Here is a 16334-nt window from a genome sequence, read left to right on the forward strand (position 1 = left end):
GGGAGAGCAAGCGGGGAGCTGGGGGAATGAACAGAGGGTGGGGGGAATGAACCAGAGGGGGGAAATGAATAGGGGGAAGGGGGAATGAGTGGGGAGCAGGGGAATAAATGGGGAGCAGGGGAAATGAACAGGGGGCTGGGGGGATGAACAGTGGATGAGGGGAATGAATGGGGAGCAGGGGAACCAACAGGGGTGGGGGGAATGAGCCTCCTGTTCAGTCTCCTATTCTCTCCAGCCTCCTGCTTCTTCTCCTGCTCATCTCCAGTCTCCAGCCTGTATGTGGTTGCCACTTGCTGCCCCCTCCCCCCCGTGCCACCAGTGGTGTCTGTGGGCAGTCAGCTGTTGCAGTCAACTGCTGGCCACCGCTGTTGCTGCCAGTGGTGTCTGTGGGTGCTCGCTGCTCACCACCCCTCCCCCTGCTGCCGACAGTGCCAGCGGCATCTGCAGGAGCTCCCTGCTTACCACTGCCACCATGCTCCCACTGCTACCAGTGCTGCTGTGCCCCACCAGCCACCGGGGGCATGCAGCATTCATGCAGGGGACCCACCCCTCCTAAACAGCCTCCACACCCACAGTCCCACCATACCTACCCACACAGTGACTCACATCCTCCCACATCCCTCCACACCCACCCAAATCCCCCCACCTCCCTTCCTACCCCCTCCTGCAAACCCCACATCCCCCCATCACACACCCACCACCCACCATGTGATAAGGAAACCCAAAGCAAACATTAAAACATATAGATATTTAGGATTTATTTATTATGATACTAGAGACACTGATAGGCTTTCAAATTTCTTTAACATTGTAAATATAACAATAAAACATTGCCCATCTGATCAATCCCCCTTTCCCTCTCCCTTTTGTTCTAATTGTGGAAGAATGTGGATTTTGGGGTACTTTAAAAAGTGAATTTGGGATGCTGCTTCCGCAGTCTAGCTGACACAAGGGGTAGTGTCCCCAGATACCAATTGCCTGGGCTCCAGAAGCTCCTGAGGTCAAGTAACTCTGAGCTGCTGGCCAGGGCAGGTTTTTGTACTGCTGGGGCCAAGACAGAGCAGCTTTTTATCTTGCTGGGGACAGCACAGGTGCTGGCCCTGGGCTGTAGCTCCCCCTGGCTGCAGATCTGGGAGGAGCCAGGCAGTGTTATTTTGCCCCAAGTGGCACAATTTGCTCCACAACAAAGTGCATGTCTGAACACATGTGCTGAGGCAAAAAGCCCCGGATCAAATTTGTACCACTTCTATTTGAGCTGCTGCAAGTGCACGTGCTTGCATGTGTGGATGCACCCAGAAAGTTGAAACAGGGTGTCAATTTATAAAGGTTGTAAGTGCAAAATGTTGTAACTTGAAACATTGTAAGTCGAGGATTGCCTGTACCTGACTTTAAAATATATAGCTATTTAGTTGTGGGATAATTGCTCCTGTTGGCATTTACTACAGTTAGCTCTCTAACACAGTAAATGGTTGAATAATGATCATAGATCATATCAATGAAATCTGCAATTGGCTATTCAAAATATTGTTTACCACTGAAATGATTATTCAAAATACTCTCAAGCAAAATATTGAAAAAAATCTTGCTTATTTATATGTACATGAATCATTTCTATTATTTAAAATATTCTGTATTTAAAACAAAGGGAACATTTGTCATTTCATGTGACAAAAAGATAATAATTCATATATCATTGTAAAGTTTTGGTGTAAAGAATAAGTTAAATACATTGTTTTTCATATTGTTAGTAGAGATGTTACCTTTTGACCTTTCTTTTGAGGTTTTTAGAACATTTGATGCTTCTGATAATAGTTTAATATTACTTTCTTCACATTGATTAAATATACTTCATACATCATTGAACAATGAGTAGCATTCAGATAGGCTGTCCACTGAGATGCCTGCAAAAATGATAAAGTAAAAAATTAATTTTCAAAGTAAAGTCAAGCCTGAAATTGAAATCTTTGACGCATACATTTCATAATTAGTTCATTCTGCTAGATCTAAAATGTGAGTATAGTGCTCTTAAAATAATTCAGATCTTTTTACATAGAGAGTTAATGACTAGTCCTAACTTTCCCACCCTTTTTTATTTCTATCTGCTCTGAAATTACAGTGCTTACTTTTTTTAAACATTGTTAAATTTCCTTCTCAACAAGGTCATTTAGAATAGGAAGCCTTTTTTCTGTTTTCTGTTGCTCTCACAGTTATGTAAATCACTGAGATTATTCACAAATTCAGGATAAAGAATGCACAGAATTATTTGTAAGACTGGGGCCATACTTGTCATAATATATTACACCATTCTGAAACTTGGTGTATTGTCCCTCCTTCCCTGAGACAATTTTCATAGACATTTGGGCTGGAAGGGACCCCGGAGGATCATCGATATTAGATAACACCTCATAAATATTTTGAAAAGGCTTTCTCAAACATTTACATGTAATGCATATTTAAATAAAAACGTTGTGAGTGACAAACTGAAGAAGGGTACACTTTCCAGTGTGAGGAAACAAATCGGGATAAGCTCTTTCTGAGATTCTCCCCTTGCCTGCCAACAGCTAAAAACCGTGTCTCTCCCTCCACATAGCTCTTTCTAACCAATTCATGAGCTGCCAGGGCTCTGGAAATCTAAACTTACAGGAATTGATTAATGTCGTAGGCTTTAAAAGTTAATATCTCACAAGACAAGGAAGTGAAAACTCACGGTTTACTGGTATGGTCATTGACTTACATCAACTCTGGGAATTTCAGATAGGTGATTCAGGATGTGAGGGTTACAAATACAGTATATAAGCAATGGATGGAAGCAAAGGAATTAACTTTTCAGAATAGGGACTTGTCTTCTTACATTTTGGTTAAAGCCTGTGTTCAGTTGTGATAATTTACAAGTAATAAGGTTACTGAATATTTGAGGCTTAACACAGAATTTCATTACTGTTATGCTTTCATTATGAATCAAGCACAGTATTACTTACATGTATTATTGTTGGTTTAGCAAATATATCTGACTGTCTTATGAGTGATATGTGATCTGTGTTGCTCTCCTTCAAAGGAGCCTCCATTTATGGGGAAATGTCCAGAATTACTTTTATTGTCTGCTACTTTATTTGCCATAGCTTAGCTTACAGCATTCATGTACACACAGAAATAATGTGGACCACATTATTTATTTGTTTGTTTAGCCATGTTGTTTGGCAACAAGAAAATGAATATCCTGTGTTGCGTATTTCATCACTTACCAGTACCAACCACACCAGTGTTTCTTTAGGGACACTGCAGGAATTTCCTACATTTAGAATAGGAAATAGTAATTCATGGCTTTGGTTTTCATGGTGTGGTAATTTGGTAAATGTTCGTATTTTAATTATGATAGCTGTTGGTCCTATATGCTGTAGAGTTTATCAGAAATTCTCATAGATATTCTTCTTGAACTTTCTGGGCATATCCAGATGAGCATGGATATGCGTATGTAGCACTGCAGACCCGTCTGTGGTGCCGCACACCACACATGCAAGCATTTCCCACGCTGCTACTTTGTAGTGCATGTGGGTTTTCTGACCCTGGGAGATTCCACAGTCAAAAAAACCCACACCAAAAAAAGTGGGGCAGTGCACATGACGGCAGTGTACACCACCCAAAACCAGAGCCTGGCTGGCTAGAGCCACATTCCAGCTGCCGGCCAGGCTTCCTGCTGCAGGAGTTCTGTGGCTGCAGCTCCCGGAGGCCCCCAGGACTGCAGGTAAGGCTGTTGGGGCCAGCACAGTTGCTGGACCCAGCCTCTCCTACCCAACTTTTCAAACATGGATGCTAAATTCAAATGGGAGGAGATTCTTTTGGGGTTTTTTTTAAATATATGTCTCTCTATATACATAAAGTTATATATATCTACACTCTAACTATTACACCACAAAAGGATAAAACCGTTCCCGTTAAAAAACTGCACCCACGCACCTGTGTACCCATACAAAGGCCTGCTGCCCGGGCATGTGCTGCTCTGGTTTTTTTTCCTGTGTTTCCAAAAAAATGCAGAAAACCCAGAGCAGCACATGCTCGGGCAGCATGCACTGCTAAAAAGCAGAGCTGGGTTGTTTGGAGCTGTGCTGCGGCTGCCGGTCAGGCTCTGCCCAGCAGGATTGCTACGGCTGCAGCTCCAGGAGGCCCCCAGGACCTCAGATAAGAGTGCTGGGGCTAGTACTGTGCTGGCCCCAGCCTCCCCTATGCCAGCCGGGGCAACTTGCCATGTACCAAAGTGCATGTGGCACAGGCATTCCCCGAGGACAAGAAGTGGTGGCATGAGGTGTGCCACTGCTACTTGTCCCTAGGGAGCCAAACGTCCATGCTTGTGTGGAAGTGGTCCATGTGGCCAGAGGCTGGAGGTGCCCCCAGTGGCCACAAGGGCACATGGCAAGCTGTTCTGATCTGCATGTGTAGGCACCAGCCTATTGCTGCTTACTATGCAGTAATTTACTGTGTAGTAAATTTAAGCTGGTGTAAATGCACATGTAGACATGCCCATGAAGATGGAAGCATGGCCTATCCATGTAGTTGGGCAGTAACGAGAACAGGGAGGTGGATATGGCGGTACTAATTAAAGATCTGCGGCTGCAGCTAATAAACTATCAGGAAATAACTGAGAAAAGAGGGCTGTAGGTGATTGGGGGGGAAGAGAGGGGAAAGGTTAGAATACTTAACATTTACACACAGTTCTTAATGGAACTAACCTTCATCCTTGCAGAAACAGTGCCCCTAATACTGGTTTGAGATTTTAATTGTATATTGGAGGAAAGGGATAGGATGGGAAGTGATGCCTCGAGATTAGATAAGTTCTCATGGATACTGGCAAGGATGCTAGCAGAGCATAAACTATAGGACACCCAAAAGGCAGTGCCTGGAGTTGAGAGGAAGTTTACTAGAGTGGATGTAGTAGTCCATTCATGATTCTGCATAGACTTAATTTTTGGATCTGTAGACTGAAATGTTCAAATAGCAGAGAGAATACTGCCAATGTAAGAAAAGACTGTAAAATTTGTGAATTGGTACAGGATGCAGACAATAGCCAAAACAGAGTTGGTGAACCATAAAAAAAATTAAGGCCTGAATCAGGGAAAAGAGACTGTATCCTTAGTGGGGAGGTTTATAGGGAAAAAGCATGGATAATTGGGAAGAGGGTGTTTGAAAAAAAGCTAACAAAAGCAGCACCAGGACTTCAGTTGGCTGCTAGCACATTCTGGTATGTGTGCTCCATTACAGCTGGGGACTGTGTAGAGCAGGTGAATGCTCCAAATAAACATGTTGCAAGTAAGAAAACAAATGGCAGATGAGGTGGGAGAATCAGTTTACCAGAACAGTCTGTGGGAAGGCAGAGAAACTCCTATACCAGCTGGGTGCTAAAAGCCAGCTCACACTAGAAGCGGTTCTTTGCCGAGTATAGGCCAGGACCCAGAGGAAGGGTGGAGGAAAAGTCTGGAAAGCTGTAGTGAGCTTTCATGCAGCATTGTAGAAGGCAAGAAACTTACTAGTCTTGCAACAACTGGAACTCTCAGCAGAAGAAACCTTGTGTTTGGACTTGAGTAAACTGGGGTGGTATTGCTGGCAAGACACAAGAGAACTAGGTAAGGAGCAGGTAATGGATTTATGGAAAAGAGAAAAATGGAGATACCTAGTACATCGAGGAGGGTGAAAAGACGATGAGGCCTGGAAGGTGGTGAAGCTGTAGCCACAGGCCATGGATTGGCTAGGAAACGGCATGATAGGGGTTAAGACAAAACATATATGGGATAAAGGGCGATAGGTGTTAATAGACAAGCTTGAAAGTTAACAGGGTGTAATGCAGTATTAAGGAACAAAAGCACCCAGGCCCCTTGGATTAATGGGGATTTGGGGAAGGAGGGACTCATTGGACAATGTGGGCACAGTGACATATTCATTTATGTGCATTAGTTACTGCACATTTGGTTTAGTACTTGCTTAATGAAGTACTAACTAAATGTACAGTAACACCAGTTAGGCTAGGGACAGAAGTTACACATAAACTGGTTTAAGTGATCAGAAACTGGTTTAAACCTGTAACAGAATATAAATTCAGTGCACATAAGCCAGTTTCAAAATGACTGAAACCAGTTTGAGATAAACTTGGTCGAATGTGGTATCAGACTTAACTGATTGAGCTCAAACTGGTTTATGCAACTTCTGTCCCAGACCCCTTCCTGGCTTAAGATAAACCAGAGTCCCCCAGCATCCCAGCATGCTCTCTGGACTGTGCTCTCTGTTCCAGTGGAGCAGGGCTGGCCCCACCCCTCTGCTCTCTAGCCTAAGCAGGGACAGGCAGGGGCGGGGGCCTGGCCAGATACTGGGGGGCCTGACCAGCCCCAGCGTAGCTTGGAGTGAACTGACCGGGGAGGGGATTTACTCTCTCCCTGTCCTACTGGCACAGACCCAAGCCAAAGTCTGCCAGGTGCTCCCACAGTGAGGGGTCAGGGTCCTGATGGGGCAGCAGCCCCTGTCCTGGTGTCTGAGGAGCACAAGACTCTTTCCGGTAGGGTGGGAGGACATGCTGCAGGTAGAGGGGCCGCTCTGTGGGGCAGGCAGAGCTGCTGCAGACTTCGCAGGGTGAGCAGCGGTGGTGGCACTGGGGGGACTTGTGGGGGTTATGCCCCCTCTAAGCCCTGGTGCCACTGCTTGTCCCACATAGTCTGTAGCAGCTCTGACCCCCTGCTTGCAGCCCCCCTGCCAGGAAGAGGCTCATGCTCCCCAGACACCAGCACGGGGGCTGCTGCCCCGTCAGGACACTGCCCCCTTGCTGCTCCAGCAGCAGGGTTAGAGGCCTGGGCAGAGACCGGCCAGCAGGGCCCCTTAGGCAATGGGGCAGGGAGGGGTGTTATTCCCTACTCCCTCTGGCATCTGGCAAAAGGGGAAGGAGTGGGCTTATTGTGTCGCTCGCCTCATGCAGGAAGTGAGTGGCAGCAGCAGCAGTTGGGGTGGACAGACTCCAGTTGGAGTCCCCCAGGGGCAGTAGGGGTAGAGGGGTAACCCTTCTCCCTGCCTCCTCTGCCTCAGGGGGCCATGCTGACTGGTGTTTGGCCACACCCCAGCCCCACCACAGCAGCAACAAAGTGGGGAGTGCCTGGCAGACCCTGGCTCAGGTCCATGCTGGTGGGGACAGGGAGGGGGGAAATTAAACCCCTTCCCAGGCCAGTTCACTCCAGGCTACTGCCAGGGCTGGCCATGCCTCCCCATCACAGCTTCCCTGCAGCCAAGGGCTGCTCTAGCACCCCCCAGTGCCTGGCCTGAGCCACTGCAGGCATGTGTCTGCATTTTGTGAATTCCTATTCACTTGCAAATTGGTTCAATCTAGCCAGGTTAGACTAGCCTGCAAAGATTAAATCAATTCAGGCTCTGGCTTTTTGAATGTCTATCACTAGCCCAACTGTGCAGTAGTGCTGGTGCATGTTTTTTTGTGACACTTACTACACAGTAACCTAATATTACTGAGCAGTAGTGTATTAGCATAGTTTTTGCTCAGCATGTGACTGTGCAGTGTTATTAGGCTACTTCTCATTAAGCATCTCATGTAGACACGCCCTGTATAAATGTTTTGTGTTTTTGATTGGATTTATTTGTCGGAAGTTTTGGAAGTGATAGAAGCAGGTTTCTAAGTTTTGACATCTTCTTGTTTTGTTGGCCTGTAGTTGATGAACTTTTCTTTTATATTGCAATATAAGCAGATGCAGGTTTTTAAGTTTTTGATACTTTCATCATAAAAATAATAAAAAGGTTCATATCAGTATGTTTGCCCAGTATGAGCCATGTGTTTTATAGTCATGCTCAGTGTTGGCTTCATTTAATCATCTTCATACTTGGTTTCCATTACTGAGCACATGCTGCTTTTGTCAGCAGTTTAATGATAAACAGTGTATTTAATGAGGTTTCCTTGTATGTGATTGTAAGTCTCAAATGTCCCCAGATTCCATTAGGTAAAAAGCTTTGTATTTGATTGACAGCCATGGATAAAAATCAACTTTTCACAAGTGTATGATTGAAAATCCCTTAAATTTTGCTAAATTATATATTGAGAGGATTTTTGTTTTGTTTTGTTTGTTGCATGAAAAATGCGTAAGTGGATGACTGGATAATTTTGAGACTGCACTTATTTAACTGATAGTTTATGCACTGTATCAATCAAAATTGTATTTATTTGCTTTAGAAATATTAATGCAAAGAAGAGACAGAAAACAAAGGAGAACCAGAAAATGCACCCTGATGAAGACTCTGGAATGGATATATATAGAATAGAATTCCAGCATTTCTTAGAAAGGTAAAAATTCAAATGCAGTTTTTGTTTTCCAATCATAAATTTATCCAGACATACTGTATATCTATAAATGACATCACTTAACAGTCTGATGTTACATTAGTTTAGCTTTGAAAATATTCTTTGTAACTTAATCAAAAAATTCTGGGCTTTAATAGTTTACAGCGTCAGTAAAATAGTGCTCCCAGCATAGGTGAACTTGATGAAAAATGGAGTATGTATGTCTATTTTTTATTATTAAAGGTGTACCACAATGTTGAATTTATGCACTGCTGCTCGAAGATTATTCACTGAAAAGGGGATGGAAATCTTTATTTTGAAAGACCTTGAAAGAGATCAACTGGTAAGAAAAAATTTATAAGGAAGAAACTCAAGGTAATAACATTACTTCAGAATGTTTTGTTCCCATACAATTGGAACACTGTACCTTTGTCTACAGTGATAAATAGGGTTGACCTATTAAAGGCCTTCCTAAAGCCTGTACCTGGTGACTATCTACGCTGAAAGTCAAATGCAGAAGGAAAAACAGGAAATCTGTGACTGATTTTAGAAGGGCCGTGTAAGGGATTCTGAGATGCATCTTGATGCTGGGTGCTTAAGTAAGTGGCACAATGTGAAAATTTTGGTGAGGGCTACAAGGCATAGACAGGAAGAGAAGCTCAAATGGATTGAGAGTATGTCTGTACAGTGCATGACAGAGCCATGCACGGATATCCAAACTATCCCTGTGCATACTAGTTCTAGGATGAGAAGCAGAGTAGTCATGTTAGCATAGCATTGTGTATAAACTAATTGGTGGGGCAAGCAGATGTAATAAAGCACCTGGGCATTCAGGGTACTGAGATGCATGGGGGCATGGTGACTTCCAGCAGCCACCATGCCAACCGGGGCAATTGTGCAGCTGTGGTGGCAGCTAATATTTTTGCATGGCCCCCTCAAGTTAGTGCTTGGGGCTGCTGCCCCATTTGCCCCACCCTAGTGGTATTACTGGTGGCAAATTACCCTGGGCATAAAGTCCTAATAATATAAATACTCTGAGTCTGGTCCAAGAGCCTGTATGTACAGAGCTTACTTGGGGTATCTCTGCATAGCACTACTTTGCACCATATAGACATGAACTTTGTAACTTTAACTTTTTGCAGGCCTATACACTGCAGACCTGGAGTAAAAGCATCGGAATCAACACCACCAATTTCTTACACACCTTTTCTTCAATGTGGGATCATTACTTCTTACAGATTAATGAATAATAATACAACAACTCAGTTTTCAAAAAAGTTAAAGTAACCCATACAGTCAAATACATAAACCGCATCCCAAACTCATCAAAACACACTTTTGTTATACTTTATAAAAGTATTGCCATTCTAATCAACATCTGTTCATACTGAGTCTAGTGCTGCAAGCCAAAATACTGGATTTTGCATGAGAAATGCATTCTTTTCAATTCCCCACACTACATTAACTGCTACTCCAAAAGGGTTACTCTTATACCCATTTATTATGAAGGCTGTTCCATTAACTGTCTCATAAAACATGAAGAAACTTAACAATGAAATAGTGAAAAGGGCCCTGTTAAATAAAAGAAGCAATTGCAGCAGTGAAACCACAACTTGCAATATTTTCAATTTCAAAGTACTTCCTAGTGCTTTGCCATTTTTACTGGAGCTAGGATGTATCATACAAGAAAAAGGATTATCTTGCAGGAAGCTATATTTATTTGCATTATTAAATTGTCTAGATAGTGACTTTCTACCCTACTTGATTATTTGATACTGGTTTCCTAGTGGATTATTGTTTTAAAAATTAGAAATTTTTTACAGATTAGCTTTTCATTTTACGTAGATATAATATTCAGAATCTCTTCTATAGTTTAAAACAGGGCTGTTCAACTTGTCAGTGACTATGGGCCACATGCCCAATGGCCGCATCAGCAGGGACCATGGGCTCCCCAGGACATGTGTGGGCAGGCATTTCTCCACTCCAATGTACCATACACACAAGTAGGCAGGCTCCTTCATATCCCTCTGCATTGAGCACAGGCAAGTGGGTGCTTCTCCACTCATCTGGACCTTATCTACAACTTCCTGTAGCAGTGCACTGGACATGTACTTGGGGCTGCTGACTTCCCCAGAACCATGCACTGCACTGAGCCTTACCTCCCCACTTGCGTGGGCTGGGTCATGGAGCAGAAGCCAGGGGAGGGAGAGAGAGCCCAGGGCTGCCAGCACAAAACAATTTTTTTTATTGATAATATGCAGACTTTTTACTGACAACCAAACTTTTTTAGTGATATACTTTTTACTGACTTATTTTACCTAATGTAAATGGAACTCTTCTGCTAGGCCCTGGACAAAGGCCAGGTTCAAATATAGGGGTTTAACACTAACCATAGTAAAAACATTTGGTTGTCAGCAAAAGTGTTACAGTTTGTCTGTAACAAAATGGTTTTAGGTTGGCAAACCTTCTTGATTACAGCAATGGTTTTCCACCATACTGCCTTCACTCCAAGGATTCCCTACTCAACCCTACACCCCAATACCCCCAATTGCACCCCGCACCATGCTGCCCCCCCAGTCAGTTCCCAACCTGAACCCTGATGGCCCCACTTCCCCCTCTGAATGCTCTTTGAAGGGTGCTGCACTCCTGTTCAGGCATCAGGTGTCACTGCTCTGTTGTCTGGCCATCAACGTATGCCTCCAGACTCTTTCTGACACAGGTTTTTCAGTCAAGCTCACAGCTGCTTGGATTTTAATGGATGGACTTTATGGACAGCCATTTTTAGAGACTGTCCATAAATAAGCAGACAGCTGACAACCCTGGGGAAGCCACAAGCCCAAGGGCTAAATGTTAACCCCTTGTTGGCCTCTTGTGGTCTGTGAGCCACCAGTTGGAGAGCCCTAATTTAGCATATATATGTTATAATTGAGTAAAATCTTTGTGCTGCTGAAGTCAGTGATAAAACTCTCATTAACTCATATAGGAGCAGGATTTCATCTTAAGCCTTAAACATGCATTGGGATCTCTGAATATGAACCTTGTACCTATAGAGTGTTTCACAGACACAAGTAGTAACATTAATAGGCCATTTTGAAAAACTGGGACCATAATTTGCTTCTTAAAATAGGGCCACTGGTGATGATATACCAGTAAAATGGTAGCTTCCATGGAGCTTGGGCAGCATGCTCATCTTCTGAAGGATCTCCCTACATAAAAAAATTAAATAGTGAAGGGAGATTCTGAAATGTTGATGGGGAATAAAAAATAATACTTTTTTGAATTTTTCTTTTCTTAGCCTGTTTGTTTGTGCATGTGACAAAGGATAAAAAATTATTGACCAGTAGTTTCCTTTATGACTGTTGTGCCAAAAGAGAGTTCATTGACTTGGATGTTCAATGTACCTTTAGATTTCATAATTTTTTCTAAATATATTTGTATGCTTAATATTATTTCAGTTTTCTGTGTGGACCAGGTGCTATGGAAGCTGGTGTGTTTTTTTTTCTTTTTCACATATTCAGAATTGTATTACATGTTGAACATAGTATTTGACACCTCATAAGTATGTGAAGCAAATAACTTTTACACCTTTGTGATAGGTATACGTTTCAGGTGGAGAACAGTGGACTGATCCTCACTTGACTATGGCTCAGCACAAGAAACGTCTCCTACTTAATAATTTAGCAGTGGATATATCAGCAATCCACGCTTATTGTATCATGCGTAGCCCTGAAAGTAAGCTTGTACTTATTTTAGTGTATTATTTCATTCAGAGTTATCATGTCTCAGTGTTTTTGGAGAAATATGTGCTTTTGTGTGAAATGGTAGGAGTGTTAAATTCAGTCTCCCAGATGGAAAGAAAGTGAGAATAATAATTTGCACTTGCTTTGCATGTGTGACAGCCTCACAGCAATTTAGAAACATTAAGACTCCTATGACATGTGAGTAAGTGGAATTATGCCCATTTTAGAAATAGGTAAAGAAGGTAGAATGAAGTGAAATGATTTGCCAGGGTCACAAATCAAGTCACTAGTGCAGCTAAATTGGAATCCAGTCTTAGTCCTGTATTGTTACAAATATTACAGTACCGGAATAACCACCTACAGGAAGCAAACAGAAAAGGATAATTTTATAGTTGTTCATAGAAGTTTGTGGACAATGCATTTCAGAATAGTGGAAAATCAACATAGTACTCATGACTCTATAAATTCAATACCAAAGAAAACCTCCAAAACTAATTGTGTAAATTTGCGTACTGTCCAATCTAGCTTCTTTAATAATGGAACTAGAGGATTAGCTGCCAAGCAGTTCATGAATGAAAGTAGCCTTTTTTTTACTTCATCTACCAGACATTGATGTTGTCCTGCCACCTACCCATCACTGGTTTAATCTTTCTTGTGTAATTATCTGTTACACAAACCACTGTTTTGTGCAGTAATCTCCACATGTGGCATGTGTACTTGCTCTTTTCATTTCTCTTGATTGCCAGGGTCTATGCAGGGTGTCCAATTTGTGGGGATTTGTGAGAATATACAGTTGTTGGAATGAGCCACTGTGTGGTTCTGATTGTCTGAGTAGTTTATTTTTCTTTAACAAAAAGGCACAAGAACTAGATGAGCACTATCAGAGTTACCTTAAAGGAGGCAGTGGTTCACTACCAGCCATGGGGAGCTTGGGCAGCATGCTCATCTTCTAAAGGAACTCCCTATATCTGCACAGAATTTGGATGTATTTCATAGACTACTTGCACAGGAATACAGTCCCTGTCAGACCAGGCTTGGCTGTTCTTTTTATGCCAGAGATTAGAAGGGTCTTTAGGATCATCATGGTTTTTTTAGTAATAAAGTTACTATTTTCTCAGCCACCTTAAATACTAAAAGAAATCCATTTTCATGGGTGTCTGGCTCTGCCAGTAAGTATTTAACATATACAAGCAGATAAATATGAATGTATGATTAAGCACATAAAACACATGAGATTAGCATAATATAATAGAAATATAGAGGTACATAATTAACAATGACTATAGCATGCCAATCCTTATCCATATGAAGGTTCTTGTTTAGGCAGTCCTGCTTATGTCTTACGTAATTAAGAGTTTGCAGGATCAGACTCCAAACATTGCTAACTAGGTTTTAGTAATCAATTGGGATCTAATTAATATCCAAGAACTGTCTTACTTTAAGAAATATAAATTACGCGGAAAACTAAGCATACTTACATACAGGATTATACTAATTTATCAAAAAAGTATACTGAAATAATTTGCTAACTTCATATCTGCAAAGAAAATAATTATAATGTCTTGTGTCTCAAAATACCAATGCAGAAATTTAGTCTTATGCCTAAATTTAACTTTGTCAAGTATTCCTTGACAAGGCTGGGGAGAATTAATGCCTGACTGACCTTTTCCCTAAATACAGGTCCATCATGCTACAGAGGTGATTGATCTTTCCGTACATGTATAAGCCACCCTAAAATGTTTATACTTAACAATTTAGAACCAGATAAAAAAGGACATAAGTATGTAGAAGTTAAACATTGCAACTCCTAACTTTTAGGCACCTGGGGTGCATGCAGATTAGTGGGAACGTGCGTTTCCCTGTGGATAAGTAGCAGCAGCACACTTCGTGCCACTGCAACTTGTCCCCCAGGAATGCCCATGCCACATACACTCTGATGCGTGACAGGTTACTCCAGGTGGGGTAGGAGAGGCTGGAGCCAGCGACTGAGTCCCCAGCAGCCTTATTTGGGGCCCTGTGGACCTCCAGGAGCTGCAGCTGTGGTGCTCCTGCAGTAGGAAGCGTGGGCAACTGGCGTGTAGCTTCAGCCAGCCAGGCTTCAGTTTTGGGTGGTGCACACTGCCTCCACATGGACCTCCCTGCTTTTTTTGGCATGGGTTTTTTTGACCCTGGAATCTCCCAGGGTCAACCCTCCTCCCTGCCCTGCAAAGTAGCAGTGCGGGGAATGCCAGCATGTGCAGTGTGTGGTGCTGCAGACAGGATCCATGCTCATCTGGATGCGCCCTTAGGCTCTATAGTGGAATCTAGGATCTTTTGTGAAACTGCTTAGGCTTCTTATATGGTGCCAGGAGATTGTTAGACAAGGTTCTTTGGGTGACTCTGATATCTTTTTATTAGACCAACCGAAATAGTTGGAAAATAATTATTAAGCAAGCTTTCGGGTTCAAAAACACTTCGTCAGGCTAAGGAAGTTTCTGCAGTCGGTGTGTGCTCTTCCTGGATGGAGATTGTTAGGCACTTCTGAATGGGACCCTAAATAGCCAGCACTCTAAGCAGAGCTAGCCAATGGGATACAAAGAGGTGTATGTCAAATATAATAATAAATATAATATATTTATTATATATAAAAATAAATATAATAAACCCATGCTCAAAGCTGGTTCAAGGCACCTCTGTCTATTTGGAGGCCAGAAGCCTCCCCTGAGTGTAGATAGGTTCCTATACCTTCCTTAAAGGACCAAACAAGGCTCTTTCTCAAGAATAGGTAAGACTTTGTCTCCAATCCCTGGTCCCAAGACTGTTAATATACTTGATGTGAAACAGTCATTAGATGAAATACATAAATAGTCTTGGAAGCTAGGATGAAAACCCCGGACTTCCTATTCCCAGGGTAGTGCCCAAACTACAGTACTAGGCAAAAAATTACGCTTCCTCTTGTACATTTTTGCTGACCCAGTGACTCCACAGCACAAGAGCCAGTACCTGGACGTTTTTTTAAGCCTTCCAAGCAGAAGAAAGAGCAGTCCTTCCACTTCATGGGTCAATCCTCTAGCCGCTATGCTATTGTATAATTAGGATCATGTTGTTTATAAAGAAAAATAGTTTGTCAATAAACAAGTACATAGTAATTTCCAAATCTTTACTTCTTAATGATGAAATAATTTTTAGGCTGAAAGGGGCATGCCTGCAAACATCTGGCACAATTTGTGGGGTATACAGATATTCTCCATGGTACAATTATATTGTTGCCATGGGAATTCTTGAACTCTGTTCTAATGAATGTGATTATTTGCCTATATAAAAATAACTATCATCTAGGGAGAATAGGCTTTTCATTGTGTGAATAAGGGTAAATCCTTGTTTCACAATGTATAACCTAAGGAAGAAATATAATGTCTATTTATCCAAATACCTATGAACCATCAAAATAGTCAACAGTGATACACTGAGAGAGGGAGAGAGAGCATGCATAAACCGTACTTAAACAAGAGGATTGAGAGCTACAAGTCATATTTCAATTCTCAGCTGTGCTGCAAACTGATTGTGTAAACTTGGACAAATCACTTATCTGCCTCATAAACTGAATAGTGTTTCAAACTTACAGATAAGATTTTTGGGTGGAAGGGCCCATTGAAATATTGTACTTTTGATGGATACCTCATTTTCTTTAGGAAATTTTCACAAAGAGAACAACAGGTGCATGCTTTACAAAGGCTACAACTATAAAATTATTATGAATTATTAAGAGCCAGATTCAGGTCTCATTTGTTCTGGTGTAAATCTGGAATCATTTCACTGATATGAAAAGTGTTACTCTGGGTTTTCACTAGCAGAGGATATGCATTTCAGACTCTGGCCAAAAAAGAAAAATATAAAAACAAGTTTAGAAAATGTAGAAAATGGAGTATGATCATCCACATTTTTATAACATATTTGACTGTTTGTCAGTATTTACGCTTTTTGTTTGAAATATTTCTTTATACAACAAAAGTACAATCATAAAAGCTCAGTTCATTTTACTTATGCCAAAAATCCTATATGACTAACCCATATGACAGTAGCCTAAACACACAGTACATATCTGGCAACAAATACCTTAATATGTCTTTGCATTTAGGTCTAGTATTAGAAGTAAGAAGCAACATTGTTCTTGGAGCCAAGCTGTCTGTGGATAGATTTGTTACTGCTTTAGAAGAAGAAAAATTAACTGAGGATCTGGAGGAAAACCAAACAGAAGAAAATGATGGCAATAAAGATTATTCAGATCAATATCCGTAAGT

The 16334-nt window shown here is 41.9% G+C and overlaps 1 protein-coding gene across 1 annotated transcript in view; it reads left to right on the forward strand.

Annotated features, from left to right (window-relative positions):
• The window catches only part of LOC102561513 (doublecortin domain-containing protein 1), a 96729-nt gene that overhangs the window by 8356 nt on the left and 72039 nt on the right, over nucleotides 1-16334 (forward strand). The window contains exons 3-6 of the mRNA XM_019476789.2: nucleotides 8207-8317; nucleotides 8558-8657; nucleotides 11911-12046; nucleotides 16172-16328. Coding sequence (XP_019332334.2) covers nucleotides 8207-8317; nucleotides 8558-8657; nucleotides 11911-12046; nucleotides 16172-16328 — 504 coding nt within the window. The remainder of the gene's footprint in view (nucleotides 1-8206; nucleotides 8318-8557; nucleotides 8658-11910; nucleotides 12047-16171; nucleotides 16329-16334) is intronic.

The sequence above is a fragment of the Alligator mississippiensis genome, chromosome 2, assembly GCF_030867095.1.
Source record: "Alligator mississippiensis isolate rAllMis1 chromosome 2, rAllMis1, whole genome shotgun sequence".
NCBI lineage: Eukaryota > Metazoa > Chordata > Crocodylia > Alligatoridae > Alligator > Alligator mississippiensis.